This window comes from Primulina huaijiensis, chromosome 7, assembly GCF_012295235.1.
Source record: "Primulina huaijiensis isolate GDHJ02 chromosome 7, ASM1229523v2, whole genome shotgun sequence".
Classification (NCBI taxonomy): domain Eukaryota; kingdom Viridiplantae; phylum Streptophyta; class Magnoliopsida; order Lamiales; family Gesneriaceae; genus Primulina; species Primulina huaijiensis.
Genome location: NC_133312.1, coordinates 13,478,633 through 13,499,439, shown reverse-complemented (window position 1 = coordinate 13,499,439; position 20,807 = coordinate 13,478,633). Strand labels below are relative to the sequence as shown.

The 20,807-nt window shown below is 34.2% G+C and overlaps 5 protein-coding genes across 10 annotated transcripts; all 5 read right to left on the bottom strand.

Annotated features, from left to right (window-relative positions):
* Positions 1-1,327: 1,327 nt before the first annotated feature.
* LOC140980119 (uncharacterized) lies at positions 1,328-3,246 on the bottom strand. Its single transcript, XM_073445801.1, has 6 exons — positions 3,084-3,246; positions 2,910-3,011; positions 2,461-2,814; positions 1,799-2,035; positions 1,639-1,701; positions 1,328-1,541 (listed from the first exon to the last, which is right to left on the bottom strand). The coding sequence occupies exons 1-6, from the start codon at positions 3,183-3,185 to the stop codon at positions 1,515-1,517; spliced, it is 885 nt and encodes a 294-aa protein (XP_073301902.1). The 5' UTR covers positions 3,186-3,246; the 3' UTR covers positions 1,328-1,514.
* Positions 3,084-6,177, bottom strand: LOC140980120 (uncharacterized). Of its 6 annotated transcripts, none has more exons than XM_073445805.1 (10): positions 6,163-6,177; positions 5,082-5,217; positions 4,793-4,867; positions 4,540-4,656; positions 4,235-4,279; positions 4,082-4,156; positions 3,879-3,953; positions 3,538-3,803; positions 3,256-3,458; positions 3,084-3,176 (listed from the first exon to the last, which is right to left on the bottom strand). In XM_073445805.1, exons 2-9 carry the CDS (start codon positions 5,191-5,193, stop codon positions 3,429-3,431), a joined length of 795 nt encoding a protein of 264 aa, XP_073301906.1. In that variant the 5' UTR covers positions 5,194-5,217; positions 6,163-6,177; the 3' UTR covers positions 3,084-3,176; positions 3,256-3,428. The 6 variants fall into 6 exon arrangements, with proteins under 6 accessions (XP_073301906.1, XP_073301908.1, XP_073301903.1 ...); XM_073445807.1 differs by lacking the exon at positions 6,163-6,177 and adding an exon at positions 4,938-4,982 and having other exon boundaries at positions 5,075-5,217; XM_073445802.1 differs by lacking the exon at positions 6,163-6,177 and adding an exon at positions 4,938-4,982.
* Positions 5,308-9,014, bottom strand: LOC140980117 (uncharacterized). Its single transcript, XM_073445799.1, has 4 exons — positions 6,698-9,014; positions 6,307-6,615; positions 6,131-6,230; positions 5,308-6,049 (listed from the first exon to the last, which is right to left on the bottom strand). The coding sequence occupies exons 1-4, from the start codon at positions 8,113-8,115 to the stop codon at positions 5,417-5,419; spliced, it is 2,460 nt and encodes an 819-aa protein (XP_073301900.1). The 5' UTR covers positions 8,116-9,014; the 3' UTR covers positions 5,308-5,416.
* Positions 9,015-11,399: 2,385 nt separating this feature from the next.
* On the bottom strand, positions 11,400-14,543 carry LOC140980118 (uncharacterized). Its single transcript, XM_073445800.1, has 10 exons — positions 14,398-14,543; positions 14,002-14,118; positions 13,444-13,917; positions 13,119-13,373; positions 12,791-13,035; positions 12,498-12,701; positions 12,304-12,411; positions 12,154-12,223; positions 11,969-12,076; positions 11,400-11,860 (listed from the first exon to the last, which is right to left on the bottom strand). Exons 1-10 carry the CDS (start codon positions 14,398-14,400, stop codon positions 11,774-11,776), a joined length of 1,671 nt encoding a protein of 556 aa, XP_073301901.1. The 5' UTR covers positions 14,401-14,543; the 3' UTR covers positions 11,400-11,773.
* On the bottom strand, positions 14,530-18,608 carry LOC140980121 (uncharacterized). Its single transcript, XM_073445809.1, has 3 exons — positions 18,434-18,608; positions 14,695-15,022; positions 14,530-14,607 (listed from the first exon to the last, which is right to left on the bottom strand). Exons 1-3 carry the CDS (start codon positions 18,445-18,447, stop codon positions 14,572-14,574), a joined length of 378 nt encoding a protein of 125 aa, XP_073301910.1. The 5' UTR covers positions 18,448-18,608; the 3' UTR covers positions 14,530-14,571.
* Positions 18,609-20,807: the final 2,199 nt, after the last annotated feature.

Below are 20,807 nucleotides of genomic sequence, written 5' to 3'. Positions count from 1 at the left end.
ATTAACCTCATAAAGGTGCTAGGAGCGTTAGTTAAGCCAAAAGGCATGACCATCCACTCATATAACCTGTATTTGGTTTTAAAAGCAGTTTTCCACACATCACCTTCTCTCATTCTTATTTGGTGATAACCACTCTTCAAGTCAATTTTACTAAAGACACATGCGCCATGCAATTCATCTAACATATCATCTAGTCTAGGTATGGGATGCCTATACTTAATGGTTATGTTATTGATTGCCCTACAATCCACCCACATACGCCATGAGCCATCTTTCTTAGGAACTAATAACACAGGCACATCACAAGGAGACATGGACTCACGCACAAAACCCTTATCTAACAACTCACTTACCTGCCGTTGAAGCTCCTTAGTCTCCTCCGGATTGCTCCTATATGCTGGACGGTTTGGCAATGCACTCCCGGGTACAAAATCAATTAGGTGCTCAATACCCCTCAATGGTGGTAGCCCTTGAGGTAGTTCCTCCGGAAATATATCATCAAATTCCTGCAAAAGTGAAACAACAATGCTCGGAAGGGTCCCGGCTATATCACTTGTGTTAAAGAGGATCTCTTTATAAAAAATCAACACAAGTGGTTCATGTGTGTGCATCAATTGCTTCAATTCACTTTTTTGGGCCATATATGATTTCTTTTTGGCCTCTTTCCTCTCATTTTTCTTTTGTATGGCCGTCTCACTCTTTTGATCACTCTTTTTTTCAGCCATTTCATTTTTATTCTCAAAGACCATATCACTTTTTAGTTCACTCTTTTTTTCGGCCTCATCTCTCTTCTTTTTTTTCAAATGGTCCTCCAACACATGCANTATACGCGTTACTAATTATTCATATAATGACAATTTTAAATGTCAGAAAAACTAATGTTTTAAAGACATTTATACATGCTTTGTTATTATAGTAGTAATGACAAATTTATATGTCAGTTAAAATCATTTATAATGACAACTAAAAGTGTCGTGTATGTTAATTATAGTGACAAAAAAAATGTCACTAATTATATGTTATGAGGTTAATTTAAAATGTCTCATTATGTAATCTGTAATGACACTTACAAATGTCTTCTATACTAATATATAAAGATATTGAAAATTATCATTAATAGTTGTTTATAATGACTTTTTGAAATGTCTCCATATGAGTTTTACAACGACATTTTTTATGTACATGATTAATGTTCTAATGTGACATTAAAAATGTCATATTTTATGAAATGGCATCGAGTTTCAATATTTTCATGATATAATATTCAAGGATATAACAAATTAACATAATACAAATACAAAATTTTAAAATAGAAATTACATTGCTAATAAATAATTGTCATTAATTTTGAAATCATTAATGTATAAGACTGACAAATTTGTTGCCTCGAAAAACATCTATACCCCAACAAATGTACCAAATGTATTTAGTTTAAGAACTAACAAACAATTAAGTCTTGTAAAGCAAAACATAAGCAAACTTGTGACGCATCTTCGTTCTTCAACCATCTCATCTTAATCAAAATCCAATATTCTTGTCACCTACAATAAAAATTCATATATTTGTATGAATGAAATAAAATTAAAGAAGCACAAAATAAAGAGATTAAAATTTAATTCAAACTAGTGAATATCATACCAAATGATAAACTGGAAAATTATTATTTATCCAAATGCACCTAGTAGAAATCTTCCTCATTAACTGTCAATTTCAAATATAATTGATATTGGTTTAAAAAGATAATAACATGACGGACATAACAATAAATACTAGTTAATTGAAAAGTTGAATATCATACCAAATGACAAGGCCAAGCTATCATTCCTCCAAGTGTATCCCCAACCTTTTGTAAAAGATCATATGGCCTAATCAAACTCTCTTCCCGTTCTAGGACAACTAGAACTTGTATTTCACACCAAGTTGGTCCCAACGTCTGTCCTCCTACTTCGGTATTTGGATCCATGCTACGAACCACTCCTTTTGCCACAATTTTCGTCGAATCAAATAGACTTTTTATTGAGACAGAACATCCAATCTACGTGAAAGTGTTAAAGATAATGTTTTAATAAAAACAATTATAAAGTACAATCATCAACAACCATTATGCTAATGAGTATGTCCAGCTAGCCAGAAAACAAAAAAGCATAAAGAAACATCATTCAAATTAGTTAACTCATGACAGCAAATATACATGTAATATATATTCTCAACCAAAATTTACTATCTAAATCAATAAATGACTAACTCGAGATAATTATAAGCTCACACAAAACATAGCTTACAAAAAAGCAAACTCCAACTCATTATGCCACATCAAATAATAAATAATATCAAAATAAACAAAAGAAAAACCGTTTACGCATCTAACATATATTCTTAAACCAAAAAGCCAATGCTGAATCAATAAAGTACTAAATCAATATAATAATAAAGTAATAAAACTATAAAAAAAGACTTTACCCTTGGAGATAATGGACTACTAGAGGATGTTGTGTGTTGTATATTGCTGTAATTTGAACCAAGGTTTTGGTTTGGTTGATTGCAAATCTTTGATTCTAACATTGCAATGTGTTGGCCTTGTTTTCTAATTTGCTCATCCATTTTTTCTAACTTTGTCTTTTGCTCCATCACTATTCGATTGCATGTGCTACGGCTTGGAACTTCTCCCCATAAATCAGATGGGTTAACACCATCACCAAGCATACGCACTCGGCCTGGTCTATCTGGTCCAATGATTTGAGCAAATACGTCATTTTGACCAATTTGAGCCTCCTCGTCTTCAGGAAGTTGATTTTCTAGTTCTTTCATTGCAGCCTTCACCAAAAATCAAAATCCATAATGTATTCATAGTGATTATGATAACAAATATCTTTGAAAGTAATCTAGTTGAAGTTTATAAAACAACTTACCAATTTTTCTGCCTCAATGTTGCCTGAGGGACTTCCATTAGCATGAGTGAAACAGGCATGAAATAATTCAACTCGTGATGGAGGTCGCCCTTGTTCTTTTTTCTAATATGTAATTGGTTAAAAGTTTGTAAATTCTAATGCATATAGAATTATAAGATTAATAAGATAAATTACCAATTTTTGTTGCACTTGAGCGAAAGATCTTCTTCCAGTTGTCTGATTCATTATCTTTTGGTTCCGAGCAATCTTATTTTTTTCACTTCTCTCCTGATACATTAAATTCAACTTGGTACACAAGACAAAAGTCTACATGAACATTTTTCTAAACATATAAAATATTGTATACCTTTGATTTTTCTGAGTTCCAATGAGCAACTAGTTTCACATATTTTTCTACAAAAGCTCTTTTATCTCTTTCTTGAAGAAGAACTTGCATTGACAACTCGGGATCATAATATTTTTTTTTAGTTCTGACTTCCAGTTTCTCCATTTTTTTGCTATTGAACGTAGCGTCCAACTTTATGTTCCAGGAGGAAGGTCGTACTTTTCCTACAAAGACATTTAGACAATTTACCCTCATAGTAAAAAATTATTTAATAATAAAATTATTCAATAACATTGTAATTACCTTTATGACATCTAGCATTTTTTTCTTACTATCTAGGGGCATTTTATGCCAATCTTCCACGTCTATCGGACAAAATTTACCATTTCTTGCCAAAGTACCCAAAAAATCAGTAAATTTATTTCTTCTTGATCCAATAGGACGTCCCATATCATCACATCGAATCTTAATACGTGGCAGAGTGTTAGGTCTACCCCAAATTTCTTTCATAAATGTAGGGCCTCTAGTTTTCTTCTCAGCGTCGAGAGATTCACTTTCACTATCTACATCTAGGTGCAAAAAGGAAAAATAATTTATTGAATAAATAAAGTGAAATGAGTTATTACATTTTTCGTATAGGTTACCTTGATTAGATTCTTCATCCACAAAATCATTTTCAACATGTGGGTTATTGTTGAATGTGGTCGTAGAAGTCAAACCTGTATGTTTTTATATGGATAAATAAAGGATGAAGTGAGTATTATAACAAGTTATATCTAAATGTAATCATCGAAACTAAAAAACTATAATTTCATGTCTTTATTTATCTTAATTTTTAGGATGTTACCTTGTAATCCAATGTCTTTTTTATTTGAAGCTTCATCTATTTGGTTTCTTGATGCACCTTGTATGCTTTGACAATCTGCACAAGCATTATTTCAACTATTTCAACAAAATATATGCAAATTGAGTTTATAATTATAATAAAAAAATTTCTGACCTTTTCCACTAGTTACCACGTTATCAAGTTCTCTTGTATGATAGACTTGAATAAAATATACAACATGTAAAAGAAAAAAGGTCAAATAAGAGTTATACACAAGACATGACATATTTTTTATGTATAAATAAGATGCTACCTCTTCCTTTTGAATTTTGAGTTGTGTGATTGTCAATAAAAATCAGTGGATGAGTTATATTATCATGTTCTCCGAAAAAAAAAAACATTCATACAAATGCAAAAGGTCAAATAAGAGTTATACACAAGCAACAAACATATTTTTTTTGTGTAAAATGTGATTATACCTCTTTCTTTTGAATTTCGAGTTAAATGCTTGGCAAATATAATATGTGGTTGTGTATCTTCCTCATCTCGAAGTTGACAATGAGATTTTCCCAAAAATTTACTCTTACGAGTCATTCCTATCAAAAGAAAAGGTTAAAAATTACAAATGCTTTTATATAGAATAAATAAAACATGAAATAACTATTATACATATCCAAACTTAATCGTTTCAAATAAAAAACTATAAGTTTCATATCTTTTTATATTTAATACCTTGTAAATCATTGTGTTGGTTCTTTGAAACTCCATCCATTTGGTTATTCAACATACCTTGTATGTTTTGAAATTCTTCACAAGTTTTGATACCAGCAAAATATAAGTAAGTTGATTTTTTCATTATAAACAAGAAAATGCTAACCTTTTCCGCTAGCTGTCATGCTACTGAGTTCTCTTGCAAGACCAACTTCAACAAAGTACATAAAATTCAGACAAAATCAAAAGGTCCAATAAGAGTAATACAAAATCAGCAAACATATCCTTGATGTATAAAGTTACATGCTACCTCTTTTTGAACTTCGAGCTGCGTGATTGGCAATCATAATTCGAGATTGTGAATTTGCCTTATCTTGATGTTGTAAACGAGGTTTTCCAACATTTTTACCATCACTAGCCATTCCTATCAAGAGCAAAAGCCACAACTTGCAGATAAAAAAAGTTAGTTATATCCTTTGATATGATAAATAAAAGATCAATAGTTAAAAATGAAATTAAAATATATAATGTTAATATTATTCTAGTATCCAGCAAATCCACTCTACTAGTTTCACTTTATATCATATTAACTAAACATAAAAAATTATATATGCTAGAAAAAATCTCATCATTAACTAAATCTCATCATGCATCAACATCAATTTCAACTCCTGCAACATCATCTCGAACCCAAACGACTTCTTCATGTCCATTCTCGTCTTCAGGATTACAAATACTACTTTGAAGATATGTATCAACATCTGCCATAGGTTGCATTTTATACTTTGCTCGTGCATCGGTGGTGATAATTACATGCCAATTACAATCAACTGGATCTTCCACATAAAAAACTTGCATGGTTTGGGATGCTAATATATAAGGCTCGTTGTGACGCTTCACATTTGTAAAATTGGCCAACATAAAACCATCATCATCCAGTTTTAGTCGTTTGCCTTTGGAGACCCAATCACATTCAAATAAAACAACTCTTCGACCTCCCTCATAATCTAACTCAATCACATTTTGCAAAATCCCGTAATAATCAAGTTCACTTGATACTGGATTCTGATCTCTTATACTCGAATAACTTGAAGTGGTAGCCCGAACAATTACACCACAATTCTGAGTTTTTCTCTTGCGTTCCACTTCTTTTGTATGAAACCTAAATCCATTGGAAATGAATTTTTCATATCGTATCCCTATGAAATTTGGGCCTCTGGCAAGTGATTTCAAATCATTTGATACTGGATCATCTTGTGAAGGATTTGTATTTTCACTCTATCACACAAGGAAAAATTGATAAATTATGTATAAAAATAATAATATATAACCTTAATGACAATTACAAAAGAAACTTACATGTTTGGCAAACCAAGAGGCAAAAGACTCACTATGCATACGTTCAATTTGGTGTGGTGGAAGACCGGAATGAGTAAGATTCAAAATCTGACGGTGTTCACTGTAATTTAAGAACGGTGATTCGATAAACATCGGTGATTATATATTTAAACACAATGAAATATAAAATCACATACTCTATATAAGATTGTACGTGATGACAGTTGAATAACACATATTGATGTGCCTTCTTTAATGTCTCATCATCAAACTTAGTTGCAATTGCCTTTCCAAGTGCATAACCAGAGGCCGTAAACACGTCCAATGCGAATGTTGAGCCGATAGTTGTCTCATCATTTCTTGTTGATTGATTGAATTTTGTCTCTACATAATCAGCTAAATAAAAAGAACAGAATGTCAAACATTCTTCAGCCAAATACCCCTCAGCAATGGATCCTTCTGGCTTACTTCTATTTCGAACATACGACTTCAATGTCCCCAAGTACCTTATACCAAAAACATAAATTTTTTATTATTTAGTGAAAATAATAATTTAAATAAAACAATATCAATAATATTTGTTTTTACCTTTCAATTGGATACATCCAACGATAGTAAACTGGTCCAGCAAGTTGTACTTCAGTAGCCAAATGTACAGTCAAATGAATCATTATGTCAAAAAATGAGGGAGGAAAAATCTTCTCCAATTGACAGAGGATCACCGCAATATCTTTCCTTAGACGAACCACATCAGTAGGAGAAATTACTTTACAACATAGCTCTCTGAAATACCTACTCAATCTAATCAAAGGAGTCCGAACTGATTTAGACAAAGTTCTACGTAGTGCCACCGGCAACAACTGCTGCATCAAAATATGGTTGTCATGGCTTTTTAGACCAATTAATTTTGCCGGTTTCATTTGAACACACCGTGAAATGTTAGAAGCATAGCCATCTGGAACTTTAATTTTTTTCAAAACCTTGCAAAATGTGCCCTTCTCATTTTTGCCCATTGAATAACATGCTGGAGGCAGATAAACTCTACTTGGTCCTTTCTCAATAGGATGAAGTGCTGGTCTTATTCCAATTTCTTGCAAATCAAGACGTGATTTAATATTATCTTTTGTTTTCCCTTCCATATTCAGCAGTGTCCCACAAATTGATTCGCACACATTCTTCTCAATATGCATAAAATCAAGATTGTGGCGTACCATATTATCTTTCCAATATGGTAAATCGAAGAAAATACTCAATTTTTTCCAATTGAATGGTAGTTCTGGATTATCGTCAACAGTTTTTCCAAATTTCAAATTAAAATTTTTCAACTCGTTGATCACTGTGTCTCCCGAAAGTATGGGTGATGGTCTTCCATACTCTTCTGTACCATCAAAATGTTGAGCATCTTTGCGAAACTCATGATCACCATTCAAAAATTTGCGGTGACCCATATAACAATATTTTTTGCCATTTTTTAACCATCGTGAATGTGTAAATTTGTGGCACACTGGGCATGCAAATTTACCTTTGGTGCTCCATCCAGATAGGGTTGCGTATCCAGGAAAATCACTTATAGTCCATAATAATGCGGCATTCAATTGAAAATTCTGCTTGGTTGATGCATCATATGTCTGCACTCCTACCTCCCACAAATCCTTCAAATCTGCAACAAGGGGCTGCAAGTAGATGTCGATGTTATTTCCAGGAGCAGATGGACCAGGTATTAGCAATGACAATATAAAGTATGGTTGTTTCATACACATCCATGGTGGAAGATTATAAGGCACTAAAATGACTGGCCACGTACTATGCGCCACACTCATATTTTTGAATGGATTAAATCCATCTGAAGCTAATCCTAGCCTTATGTTTCGGGGATCCTTTGCGAATTCAGGGTGGTTATGGTCAAACGTTTGCCAAGCTGGGGAATCAGCTGGGTGTCGCATGTAACCGTCTTTCGTGCGAGATTCAGAATGCCATCTCATATGGACTGCTGTTTTGCAGGACATGAACAAACGTTGTAACCTAGGCTTTATTGGAAAATACCATAACACCTTGCGTGCAACTTTCCTCTTGTCACCAATAGGATCATTTTCAGATGTTTCCCATCAAGGCTCGTTGCATGTTTTGCATCGAACTCTTTCTGCATCCAACCTCCAGTATAAAGTGCAATCATTAGGACAAGCATCGATCTTTTCATAACCAAGTCCTAATTGCTTCATCAATTTCTCTGCTTCGTAGTATGACTTTGGTAAATCTTTCATGGCATTTGGAAATGCTTCTCTCAACAAATCCAAAAGCATATTGAAGATTTTATTGGTAATTTTTCGAAGACATTTTAAGTGAAGCAAGCGAATGATGAATGAAATTTTTGAGAATTTCTTGCATCCGGAATATAACTCTTTTTGTGAATCATCAATTAGTTTATAGAATTTCTCGGCCTCTCCGATTGAAATCTCTTTATCCTTTTCAAATCCTGCTGTATTGATTGTATCACCATCGTTTTGTGGGACCCCAAAAGCATCGTGAACTAATCCCTCCATATCATCTACATCAACACGAGATGGAACAGAACTAGATATTGAAGATGCACTACATGCTATCTCTCCATGAGCCACCCAGTGAGTATAACCTTTGATAAATCCATCAACCGTCAAATGATCACAAGCATCCTCTCTTGAAACACATATGCCAATCTTACATTTTGCACAAGGACATGCAATCATTCCATTTATGTTTGCATTAGAAAATGCAAAATCTAAGAAACTCTCAAGTCCTTTCCTGTATTCCTTGGTTTGTCTCGGCAAAAACATCCAACTTTTATCCATCACAATTCTGGTTAAAAGATATACTTAAACTAGTTCAGCAAACAAATATATAATATGTGTATGTTGGGAGTAAAATATCGAACAAGGGATTCTAAAGCTTAAATAAACATGTCATAAAAAATATAGGTGTTGATCATAAAAAATAAAGCAAATAAAGTAGAAATTGGCAAATTCCTTTTATGTGCCAAAAAAACCTTTAGAGCACCATGTTCACATATTATGTCAAACGGTTGGTGTACAAATTGAGTTATGTCCAAACCTTAGGGAAAACGACACAAACATCATTCAACAAACTGAAACAAAAAACAATATGTACTCTTTGCCAAATTAAAAAGGAATTGATTCTGTAAAAAGAAGTTCGTCAGTCAAGATCATAACCAAACACAGAATTATAAAAAGGAATGAAGTTACTTATATCATAATAATACCTCAAAAGCATAAGGGATCATGAGATCCATTTCACAGTACGAAATAATACCCATGGGGTAAGAAACTTTCATTACTCATTGTTCTACATCAACCTTTGAATAATGGTACATCAATTAATATCAATGCAGAACTATATACATACATTTTCTGTGATGTGAAATCATGCGCCAAGAAATTTAAATGTGTGGAAGTAAACTTATGTACTTTTCAGATGGATGAAATTTAACACAGAGAATTGAGTTAAAAATGTGAGATCTTTTGAGTCATTTTCTACTCTACTCCTTTTTGCTGTTATGGCGTGCCCAATTCATCAGAATCTTTAAATTAATAAAAATCAATAATCAAGCTTAATGACAGCAAAACAATGGATATAGCTGGGAATGAATAGGATCTAGAAAATTTCACGTGGGAGGAAAATAACTGCGAAATTTCATTGCAAAATCTAAGAACGAATTGCTCTATTTAATTATGAGGCAACCTGTAATTATGAGGCAACACCTATGACAGCTTAAAGAAGAGCTGTGTTCTCTTAGATTTACAACAAGATATCATAAACCAATATAGATAATATTTATAGAGAAGAATACAGAACACAAAACAAGGGATTCGAACACTCCTCTATTCTCAATCAAGCGAATATCATAAACCAATCAAGCGAATTTTTAGCGACAAAAAAGAACACAGAACAATATTTATATTTTGAATCAACTTTGTAATCACAAAAATTGTGACCCAAATCGAACACTCCTCTATTATTAATAAATCAATCAAGCGAATCACGTAAACCTTTTCTCTATGAATCGAACACTCTTATAAAAAAACCGTGACCAAAATCTCTTACAAAACACGGGATTCGGAACTTACCGGAGACGAGAAGCGGCTGGACAAATCTGAAAATGAGAAGCGGCGGGACAAATCTGAAACCGTGACACTACAAAAACGAAATAAGAAGAAAGCATTCTGAAGATGGAAACAAATGTATAGCGGCTGAATGAGGGAAAAGAGAAGGGCGCGAGAGATTTGGGAGAAGAGGCGAGAGATTTGGGAGACTTATAATTAATCCATCGTTATTTTCTTCTTTTTTTGCCCCTTTTAATTAAATTTTTTTAAAAATTTTTTTAATGCTTTTTTAAAATGTGGGAAAAATACAAAAAATAAATGTGGGAATTAAAATATGACATCACTTAAAAATGTCATGATAACTAATCTAATATGTTTTTTTTATTTACACATTAATAATTTTTTACAAGTGTCATTATTAAGTATTTGTAACAACATTTAATTAAAAGTGTCTACAACAAAGTGTCACCATAAGCATTTTTTGTTGTAGTGACACTTGCTTTGGGGACAAAGGAAGTAATACAATGGTTTCTTTTTTCAATTCAAAGGAGTACACTACTACAAAAACGCAAAACGACAACGGATTTTATCCGTTGTCGTTGGCCATTTAAAACTGTTGTAACTGAGGGTGTTGTTGAAAGTGCCTTCAACGACAACGGTTTTAAACCGTTGTCTTTTACTACCAACGACAACGGTTTTACAACGGTTTTAAACCGTTGTATTTTAACCCCAACCACAACAGTTCCGCAACAGTTTTAAACCGTTGTTATTTAATAACAACGACAACAGTTTCGCGACGTTTAAAGACCGATGTCTTTTAACACGATTGACAATAGTTTTGCAACAGTTTTAACCCGTCGCCATAATATATCAACGACCACGGTTTCTCAACTTTTGGGACCGTTGTTTTTTTATAACAACGACAACAGTTTTGCAACGCCTAAAAACCGTAGTGTTTTGTTGAATCTACAACAATTTAAAACCGTTGTCTTTAAATTTTCTGCACTAGAATTCAAAACTGTTGTCTTTAATAATTTTTTTCATTAGTTAAAAATTATTGTATTAAATTTTTTTTATTTTACAATATATATAATAATAATTAAACCAAAAATAACAATCGAAAATAACAATGTGGCAGTAGAGTCCCACAATATCAACGTATTGAATTAGTTAATGGATCAATTTTGCAGCCTAGCTTTGATAGTATCCAAACAATATTGACATTATTAAGAGTACACAAACAACAGTTATATATGCAAAATAAAGTCATAACTAGTATATACCCAAGAAAATAGAAATTTCGGCATGACCTCCCCATATATAAGACATCCCAAAAATTTTCAAACAACACAAACAACATTTATGTACTCGAAACAAAGTCATAACATCAATTCACAAACATATAACATTTATGTTCTACGAAGCTAGAAGTAATGTGAAACTAATATTGACAAGCACTGTTTCGTCAAGCTCTATTTCGTCAACGTACCTAGAATTGTTACCAAATATACAGTTCAAGACTTTGCATACCTATTCATAACACAAAACACTTCATCAATACTTTGCATACTTAGTCGTAAATATAATCTTGTATGCATTCCGCCCACTCGGATCGCACTTCATCAATTTCTTCTTTAGAGTACTCTGTTTTCATGAACTGTTAACAAACACACTGATAATATTAGTAAAAAACAAATTAATAAAGACATTGAAAAATGAGAAATACACAATTATTTGTGAATATTGAGAATATGTCGAATATTACAATTGAAGATATTGAGTTCTTCTCACTGGTAGCATTTTTTTCAATCATTTCTCGCATAAATCTCATAACATAAAAACCACATTGTTTTGAATCTGGTTGCCGTGGACCCTATGTTAAAAAAAATTGTTAGTGATTGATACACAAATTGAAATAAACATTGGTTAATGACAAGTACACATGCATACCTTTACTACTTCCCATATAGCTTGTTTTTTCCCTTTCCTTTCCTTGTTTGAATTAAACAATCTTACACTCCTGCATACATCAGTGACAGTCAACATATGAGTGTTTTATTCACTAAATTAAATTTGACATAAAATTTAATATTAACTTACATATCCACCACATATTTCCAGTCATCGTAACGGTTTCGATGACTAAGTGAATCCAACAAATAAACCATCTCCTTGTAAGGATCGATGACAGTGAGAATCCAATGGTAACTACGCACAAAACAAATAATTAGTGCATACAATTCAATAAAATGTCGAGAAAATGAATTAAATTTGATATTGTAATTTTGACTCACCCAACATTATGTGGCACTAAAACTAGTTGATTTGTTGATGCACCACTCAGTCTTTCGGCCAAAACACTTGCTCTTTCATTCAAGTGTTCGATTTTTCCGTTTTTGTCAAGTCTAGTCACATATGGCATGTATGGGATCGTGTGTGGATTCACAAATCTAAACATGTCGGTCTTGTTATCTATTTTCATTTTTTTAAACAGATGCCTACAATTTCCAACAGAATAATTTGAATATGCTAAATTAATTAAGTTTATACAGCTTAAGTGGTCAACAAACAAAAGAAGAAAACTTACCACATGTACACAACTATACAATTGGCAGATATTGGATCCAAACTATAGAAAGGAATGATGTCTTCAAGGTGCAGAAGTAGTTCGTAATCCTCGTCAAATAAATCATGATCAAAAAGCAGTGATAGATTTTGTTCATCGGTTAGAGCACGTTTACAATAACAATACAATAGATGTAAAGATCTTGGCACACTTGAAGACAAACCAATGTTAATTCTGTGGTTGACATTTTTCTTCCTTTCAAGCTTCTAAACATTGCAAATGTACACATGTTAGCTGCAATATTGAATTCTTTATGATACGTTAAATTTAACTATAAATTGACATTTACCTCATCTTGCATTACTACCAAGTGTGCTGGCCAAGGTACATGTGTTCCTATAGAATCACCAACAGTATCACATTCATTTGGAATTGGAAATGGCAAATGTGCTAATTTGTCGACAGCAATATCAATGGATACGTGCATGCAACTCATGGGCGATGGAACACCATGAAATAATTTATCATCCGCATTGACATGGACAATTGTACCGTAGGCAACAATATTGTTCCTAGATTCCAATGCCAATGCAACCGGCTTACCCTAGAAGACAAATAATCATGTTATAAATTGATACAAATCAAAGTCATGGACAATTGCAATAATCAGCTACCTGCAAAAAATCAGCTTTGCTCAAAGCTTTCACGTCATCATCATGCGAAGTTGCATAGTTCGAGACACTCTTTTTGATTTTATCGTCACTCATGGGATGTAACTTTACTGAGCAACTACCTTTTTCTTCAATGTCAAAGTTGCTTGCACCCTTTTTGAACATCTCTTCAAGTCTCTGTATGCGTGCATCTTGATCTGATATGCGTGCATTTTGTTCTGCGATGCGTGCATCTTGTTCTGAGAGTAATATCTTCGCCTCCATCAACTCCTTTGTTTGATTAAGGAATAAATGGTCATCACCAAGAGGACTCTTCCATACTCTACCAATATTAAAGTAGATGCTTGGAGTGATATGACCTCCAACACCTCTCACACGACCAGAATGTTCATGTGAATCCAGTGCTTTCGTAAGGATATCATTTTTTCCCTCTTCAAATTGCAATGTACCCTCGATTTTTTGTTGCACATAACCATCCTGTCATGCACAGAAGAACAAGATAATTACTAAAAACAGTTATAATGAGTAAAAATTATTCATTTTCATGTTTTGTTTGCTTACAATCTTTTCTATTGCCGATTTCAACTCATCGCCTTCATATTGACCTTTCTTATTGACCCGTCCTTTCTTCCACATAATTGCTCGATTTATATCATCATCGTCACATAACTCATCTGCCTACAAACAATATATATGATATCAACAAATTTAAAAATCACATAGCATGGATTTAGTAAACTTTTCGAATTAACTCACTTTCTAATACTTACTATTGCGTCGGCGAAACGTGCATATCCTTTGCGAGACATACGATGGGGATATATGTTTTGCTTTTTTCTCTTCTTTTGTTCATCACGTAGTTTCTAGTTAATTGAAAATTGACCACATATATCAGATTTCAATAGAAATAATTTGTTATGGTCTACTTATTTGAAAATAACAAATTAAGAATCTTACCATGAAGTCATCAGACAAGTGACTGATTACAAATGAACTCCAATCATCTCGTGTAATACCAAACCCAATAGGTGGTTCTTTCAAATCCTCAGTGTTATCCCGCTTGCTAAGAATGAACTTTTGAGTGAGAAAAGATTTAAACTGTCTCCACTTGTTATTTTCAGAGTTCAGACATCACTTCTTCCAGCTTTGATCAACATTGTACGTTAGCTGTAGAAGTCATATTAACCCATAACATTAAACATATCATAACCATATGAAAACTAATTAAAAAATAGTCAAAATATTATAACTTACGTTAACCGATTCCCATATTAAATCTTTGACATCATTTGGAACCATTTTCCAAGTCTGATAACTTATCTTTACCTTTTCTCGAACAAGAACTCCAATATAACTTTGCATCTCACCTGCAAATTCTCCTACTGGCTGTCCCAATTTATTGAACCTTACATTCTTTCTGATTCCATGAACCCTTTGCCTAACAAGCCTATCCAAACGTGTACGACCTCTAGATGATCTTGTTGTTTCCGTCTCTGTAGATTCCAAAACTGTTTTGCCCCCACAACTATTGTCATTGGCAGAATATGCAGTATTCTGTTTAGGCTTCTCATTCTTTGACATCCTGCAAGCATTTACAATTTGTTAGGCAATCAGAAAAATGCACTATGCAACACATGTCATAAAAAATTAGTACTCAGTTCTTTATTTTTCTTTCTACATGAAAATGTAATAAGCAGAACAGGAAATGAATGTAACCTATTATGCTGGTTCAAGTCATTTAGGATTGCACTTAATTATTGTCAACCCAATACCCATCACAATCTTCACGAATGCATGACGGTTCATTTTCATCTATTCCATCAACATCCATTGACATAAACCCTCGTGTAAAACATTGATAGTGGGTTACATCATTTTCCAATTCATCACCATTCATGTAGTGAATATACTCTCTGGTGGGACTTGCAAGTACAACATGCCATTCAGGATCTTGAGGATCTTCAATGTAAAACACCTGCTTTTCTTGACTGCCAAAGATAAAAGATTCAGACTTGAATCCAATTCTCTTTAGGTTTACCAACGTGAAACCAAGATCATCAACTTTAATACCATTGATATTCTCAACCCAATTACATTTAAACATTGGAATTTGAAACATTTGGTAATCAAGTTCCCATATTTCTTGAATAACTCCATCAAAAATCATGTCTGACACAATTGGATTTTTATCCTTTGCACTAGCAACTTGCATTGTCGTTGCGACTAAGCTTACACCGGAATTTTGCACAACTCGTGTATCATCTCGCTCTTTTGTATGATAAGTGACCCCATCAATCAAATAACTAGAGTACTTTAACACTTGTTTGTTAGGTCCGCGCGCTACCCACTTCAATCTTTCTGAAATTTCACGAGTGGAATTGCCAACTGCACTTGCAACTTACATTTCACAAAGAGCTAAAATTTATCCCTAAGTTTTAAAAAACACCATAATACTAATATTTAAACAGCTTACACTATCACGTAACTAGTTGATAAAGGTTCGGTTATGCTCATCTTGTAACCACCTTTTGGACTTAACCTTATGGGGAAATTTTGCATCCAAATATGTCATGTGTTCCCTGATGAAATGATTAAGGATAAGTTAACCAATTTAATGTAAAAAATAATAGGAAGAAAGTATTACTAAGTCAAAGAAATTACTCGATATAAGGCTCAACGTCAACATCATTTTCCAATAGATACCGATGTGCTTGATTCAACTCATCATCACTAGTGTAGTGCATTACTGAACCAGACAGAGGCTTAGTGAGTTGTTTTCTCCGATGCATTGATGGGATACCAATTGTATCTATACTAGACATGTAGTCCGAGCAAAATTCCACAGCCTCTTCAGCAATATAACGTTCGGCAATACACCCTTCAGGCCGATGGCGATTTTGCACGTAGCCTTTCAATATCTTCATGAATCTTTCAAATGGATACATATGCCTAAACCAAACCGGTCCACACAATTTTATCTCGCGTACAAGATGAACAGTCAAATGAATCATTATATAAAAAAAAGATGGGGGGAAATATTTCTCTAGTAAACACATTATCATCACAACCTCTCTTTGCATCTCATCCAACTTTGAGACATCTATCACTTTATTGTATACCACATTGAAGAAGCCACACAACCGAGTGATAGTATCTCTAACATGTTTAGGCAGGACACCACGTATGGCCACTGGAAGCAATTGTTGCATCAAAGTGTGATAGTCATGTGACTTAAGGCCAACAAGTTTCAAGTCCTTCATCGACACGAGGTTTTTAATATTAGATGAGTAACCCGTAGGGACCTTTATTCCAAACAGAGAATTGCAAAATTTTCTTTTCTCAGCCTTGCTTAGTGTATAACAGGCAGCTGGCAAATACGTTCTTTTCTCCCCCATCTTTGGTATCAAATCAGTCCTCAAATTCATCTTCATGAGGTCTAGTCTTGCTGCAACTCCATCCTTTGTTTTTCCTGGAATGTCAAGTAACGTACTGATGAGACTTTCACAAACATTTTTTTCAATATGCATCACATCAAATACATGTCGAACATGTAGTTGTTTCCAATACTCAAGTTCAAAGAATATAGATTTCTTTTTCCAACATGATTTTTCATCACCTACCTTCAACTGAACCTTCCCACTCATTTTTCCCAGACGATAATTAATTCTTTCAACTCTTTCTAATACTTCATGCCCATTTAGCGGTTTTGGTGCGAGTTTAAACTCTTGGTTCCCATTAAATGCTTTTTTTTGCCTTCGATAAGGATGACTTGTAGGAAGAAACCTTCTATGGCTTGTATACGCAATTTTTCTACTATGCTTCAACCTCGTCGAACATGTTTCTTCACCACATATTGGACATGCATTATATCCTTTCACAATATAACCTGACATGTTCCCATATGCAGGAAAATCATTGATCGTCCATAGTAACACAGCTTTAAGCGAGAAAATTTCTTTTCGATATGCATCATATGTATCAACACCTATATCCCATAAAAATTTTAAGTCCTCAATTAGAGGTGCTAAGTAGACATCAATATCATTTCCCGGTTGTTTGGGACCAGATATCAACAAAGTGAGCATCATAAATTTTCTCTTCATACACAAACTTGGAGGAAGGTTGTAAGTGATCATCACAATTGGCCAACAACTATATGCAGAACTCATCAAACTATGTGGATTGAAGCCGTCTGCTGATATGGCCAATCTTAGGTTTCTTGGCTCGGAAGCAAAATTTGGCCAGTTGTGATCCACTACTTTCCAAGAGGGTGCATCAGCCGGATGGCGCAAGTATCCATCACGAATTCTTTTATCAGCATGCCAAGTTAAGTCCTTAGATATCACCTTCTGCTGAAACCATCTTTGAAATCTGGGAATAGGTGGGAAGTACCAAAGGACCTTTGCAGGAACTCCTGCATTTATCGTAGAATTTTTACCCAACTTCCACCTTGACATCCCGCAAATAGGGCAACCGGTAAAATCCTCATACTCCTTCCGGTATAAGATACAATCATTAGGACAAGCATGAATTTTCACATAATCCATCCCTAAAGCACATAAGCTTTTCTTTGCATCATACAAAGATAAAGGCAATTCATTGTCATCTGGAAGCATTTGCCCAAACAAACCAAGTAAATCAATGAAACTTTTATCACTCCAACTATATCTTGCCTTCAAGTTATATAGTTTCACAAGTGCAGATAACTTTGTAAATTTAACACATCTAGGATATAAAGGTTTCTCGACATCTTCAAGTAGCTTATGGAATTGTTTTGCATTCTTAGCATAACTATCATATGCACCATGGACCATATTTATAGGTTCCTTGGTAAACTATTTGCGTTCATCTTGCCCTACTCGATCACTATCATTCATTGAGTTCCCGAACTTAGATCTTTCGCCATGCCAAATCCATGTATGATATGTTAAATCTATACCATTACAACACAAATGAGCCCTTATAGTGACAATATCTTTCGTCTTTAGATTACCACATTTTGCACATGGGCAAGGCATTGCATTCGGATTGTTAGTGTTTCGCGATGCAAACTGCAAGAAATACTCCACCCCAACCTCATATTCATGTGACAACCTGTTCTTTGACATCCAATCTTTGTCCATTATACGTACAACTAACCAACCAACAATGCGTCAAATCCTTCAAAACAGTTGAAAAACAACCATAACAAAGGAATTACCGCTCAAACCCGCATCAAAGAAGCATGCATGAAATAACATAACAGCAAAAATTCCAATAAACCATTAAAATTCCAAGCTAATTTAGCTATCCTAGTTAATATTTTTCCACATATTTCTCTTATTATTGAGATGAGATAAAATAGTATTACCTTTCATATCTAAATTTATACGACATTTTATTTAATTTCATTTTCTTCATGTGTGTTAATGCCACATTATCTTAATATTGATCAATAAAATCCAATCCATTTGTAAGGTCAGACTCCTCAAGCTATGCCACTGAAACCACCGCAGCCACCGACACTTATTCAAGTGGCGACGTTATCAAATGAGCTGATGCAACTGACGAGTATGAAAAGCAAGGCTCCTATCGAACTAACTTCATTTTTTTTTTTAATAAGAATCAGTTTAAGATGTTAATCAGCATTTTGTCGGCACATTTTTAAAAAATCACAAAGCAGAAATTTTATGCCCATAAGCCAGATCAATTCCACTAAATTTGGGGGAAAAAGAAAACGAAAAGATAAAAGAAAAGCATACCTTGGCTTGAAGAGTGTCGAATTTTTTGAGAAAGAAATCGGACAAAGAATCCGACGATTCGGGAACGCACTTGTCCTCGTACAGGGCCAAATTTCTGGGATATTTCGCTCTCTCGATCAGATAAAAGATAATGGTGTCTTCTTGCCGAACGAAGGTCGCAAACCTGATGGCTAGATCGCACGGTGGTCGGCCAGTCTTCCTTGGCTTTGAGAAGCGGCGGCGTCGACTTGAGATTTTGGGGGGAAGAGGGCGACGTAGCGCGGGAATGGGTTTGGGTTTTCTTTCTTTCTCTTCTCTCTTTTATTACAATTAAGTGTGTGTTATTATAACACTACAAATTTTTTCAAAAAAAATTCTACAACAACGGTTTTAAAATAACCGTTGTCTATAACCATATAAAACACTAAGAAATGACAACGGTTTATAAATACCGTTGTCGTAGTTCTAATAAAACAAGATCAAAGACAACAGTTTAAACAAACCGTTGTCTTTGACCCTTGACAAAACCACTTATACACAACGGTTTTTATAAACCGTTGTTGTATCAAAAAAAATAAACGCTCATGCACAACGGTTTTTGTAAACCGTTGTTGTATCTTAAAAAAAAGACGCTCAACAACAACGGTTTTTAAAAACCGTTGTCGTAGACCAAAAAAAACACGCTCATCGACAACGGTTTATAAAAACCGTTGTCGTAGACATATAAAAGACAACGGTTTTCCAGAAACTGTTGTCTTTTAGCGGGTTTTTTGGGAATACGACAACGGTTTTTCTTGAAACCGTTGTTAAAAGAAAAAGCACAACGGTTTTTATAAAAAACCGTTGTCTTTGACGTGTTGTTGAATTAAGATTTTCTTGTAGTGTTACCTATTCTTGAACCCATCATGTGTCACCCGCCTATCATATTGTCAAGGTCTACCCAACAAGATATGACATGCATGCATGGGTAACACATCACACAAGATCTCATCCACATACTTCCCAATAGCAAAAGGCACTAGCACTTGTTTTGTAACCTTCACCTCCGCACAATCATTCAACCATTGAAGCCTATATGGTTGAGGATGCTTTAATGTAGGTAAACCCAATTTTTCTACCATCTCAACACTTGCTACATTAGTACAACTCCCCCCATCTATGATGAGATTGCAAACTTTTTGATTTACAAAACACCTAGTATGGAACAAGTTCTCTCGTTGGTTAGTCTCCTCCTCCTTGACTTGGGCACTCATAATTCGCCTAGTCACTAGTGCTTCACCTACAACCGCCTCGTAACCCTGGTCAGGATCCTCTAATGCAGGCATCTCATCATCATCATCATCCTCACTATGAGATTCATACTCACCATAGTCATTTAAAATCATTACCCTTTTATTAGGACATTCACTAGCAATATGACCTAACCCTTGACACCTAAAGCATTTAACATCTCTAGATCGATTAGAAGGAGTTTCAGATTTACCTTGCACTCCTTGTTTAGGCGCCTCTTGTTTGGTCTCTACCTTGGGTTTGATCACCACCTTATTTTCATCACGTTTTGCCACATTTGGTCGCCAAGAAGATGATGAACCCCCGGTTTGATTGGTGCGGCCAACTCCACGCCTCTTGAGTTGTTGCTCCACTTTT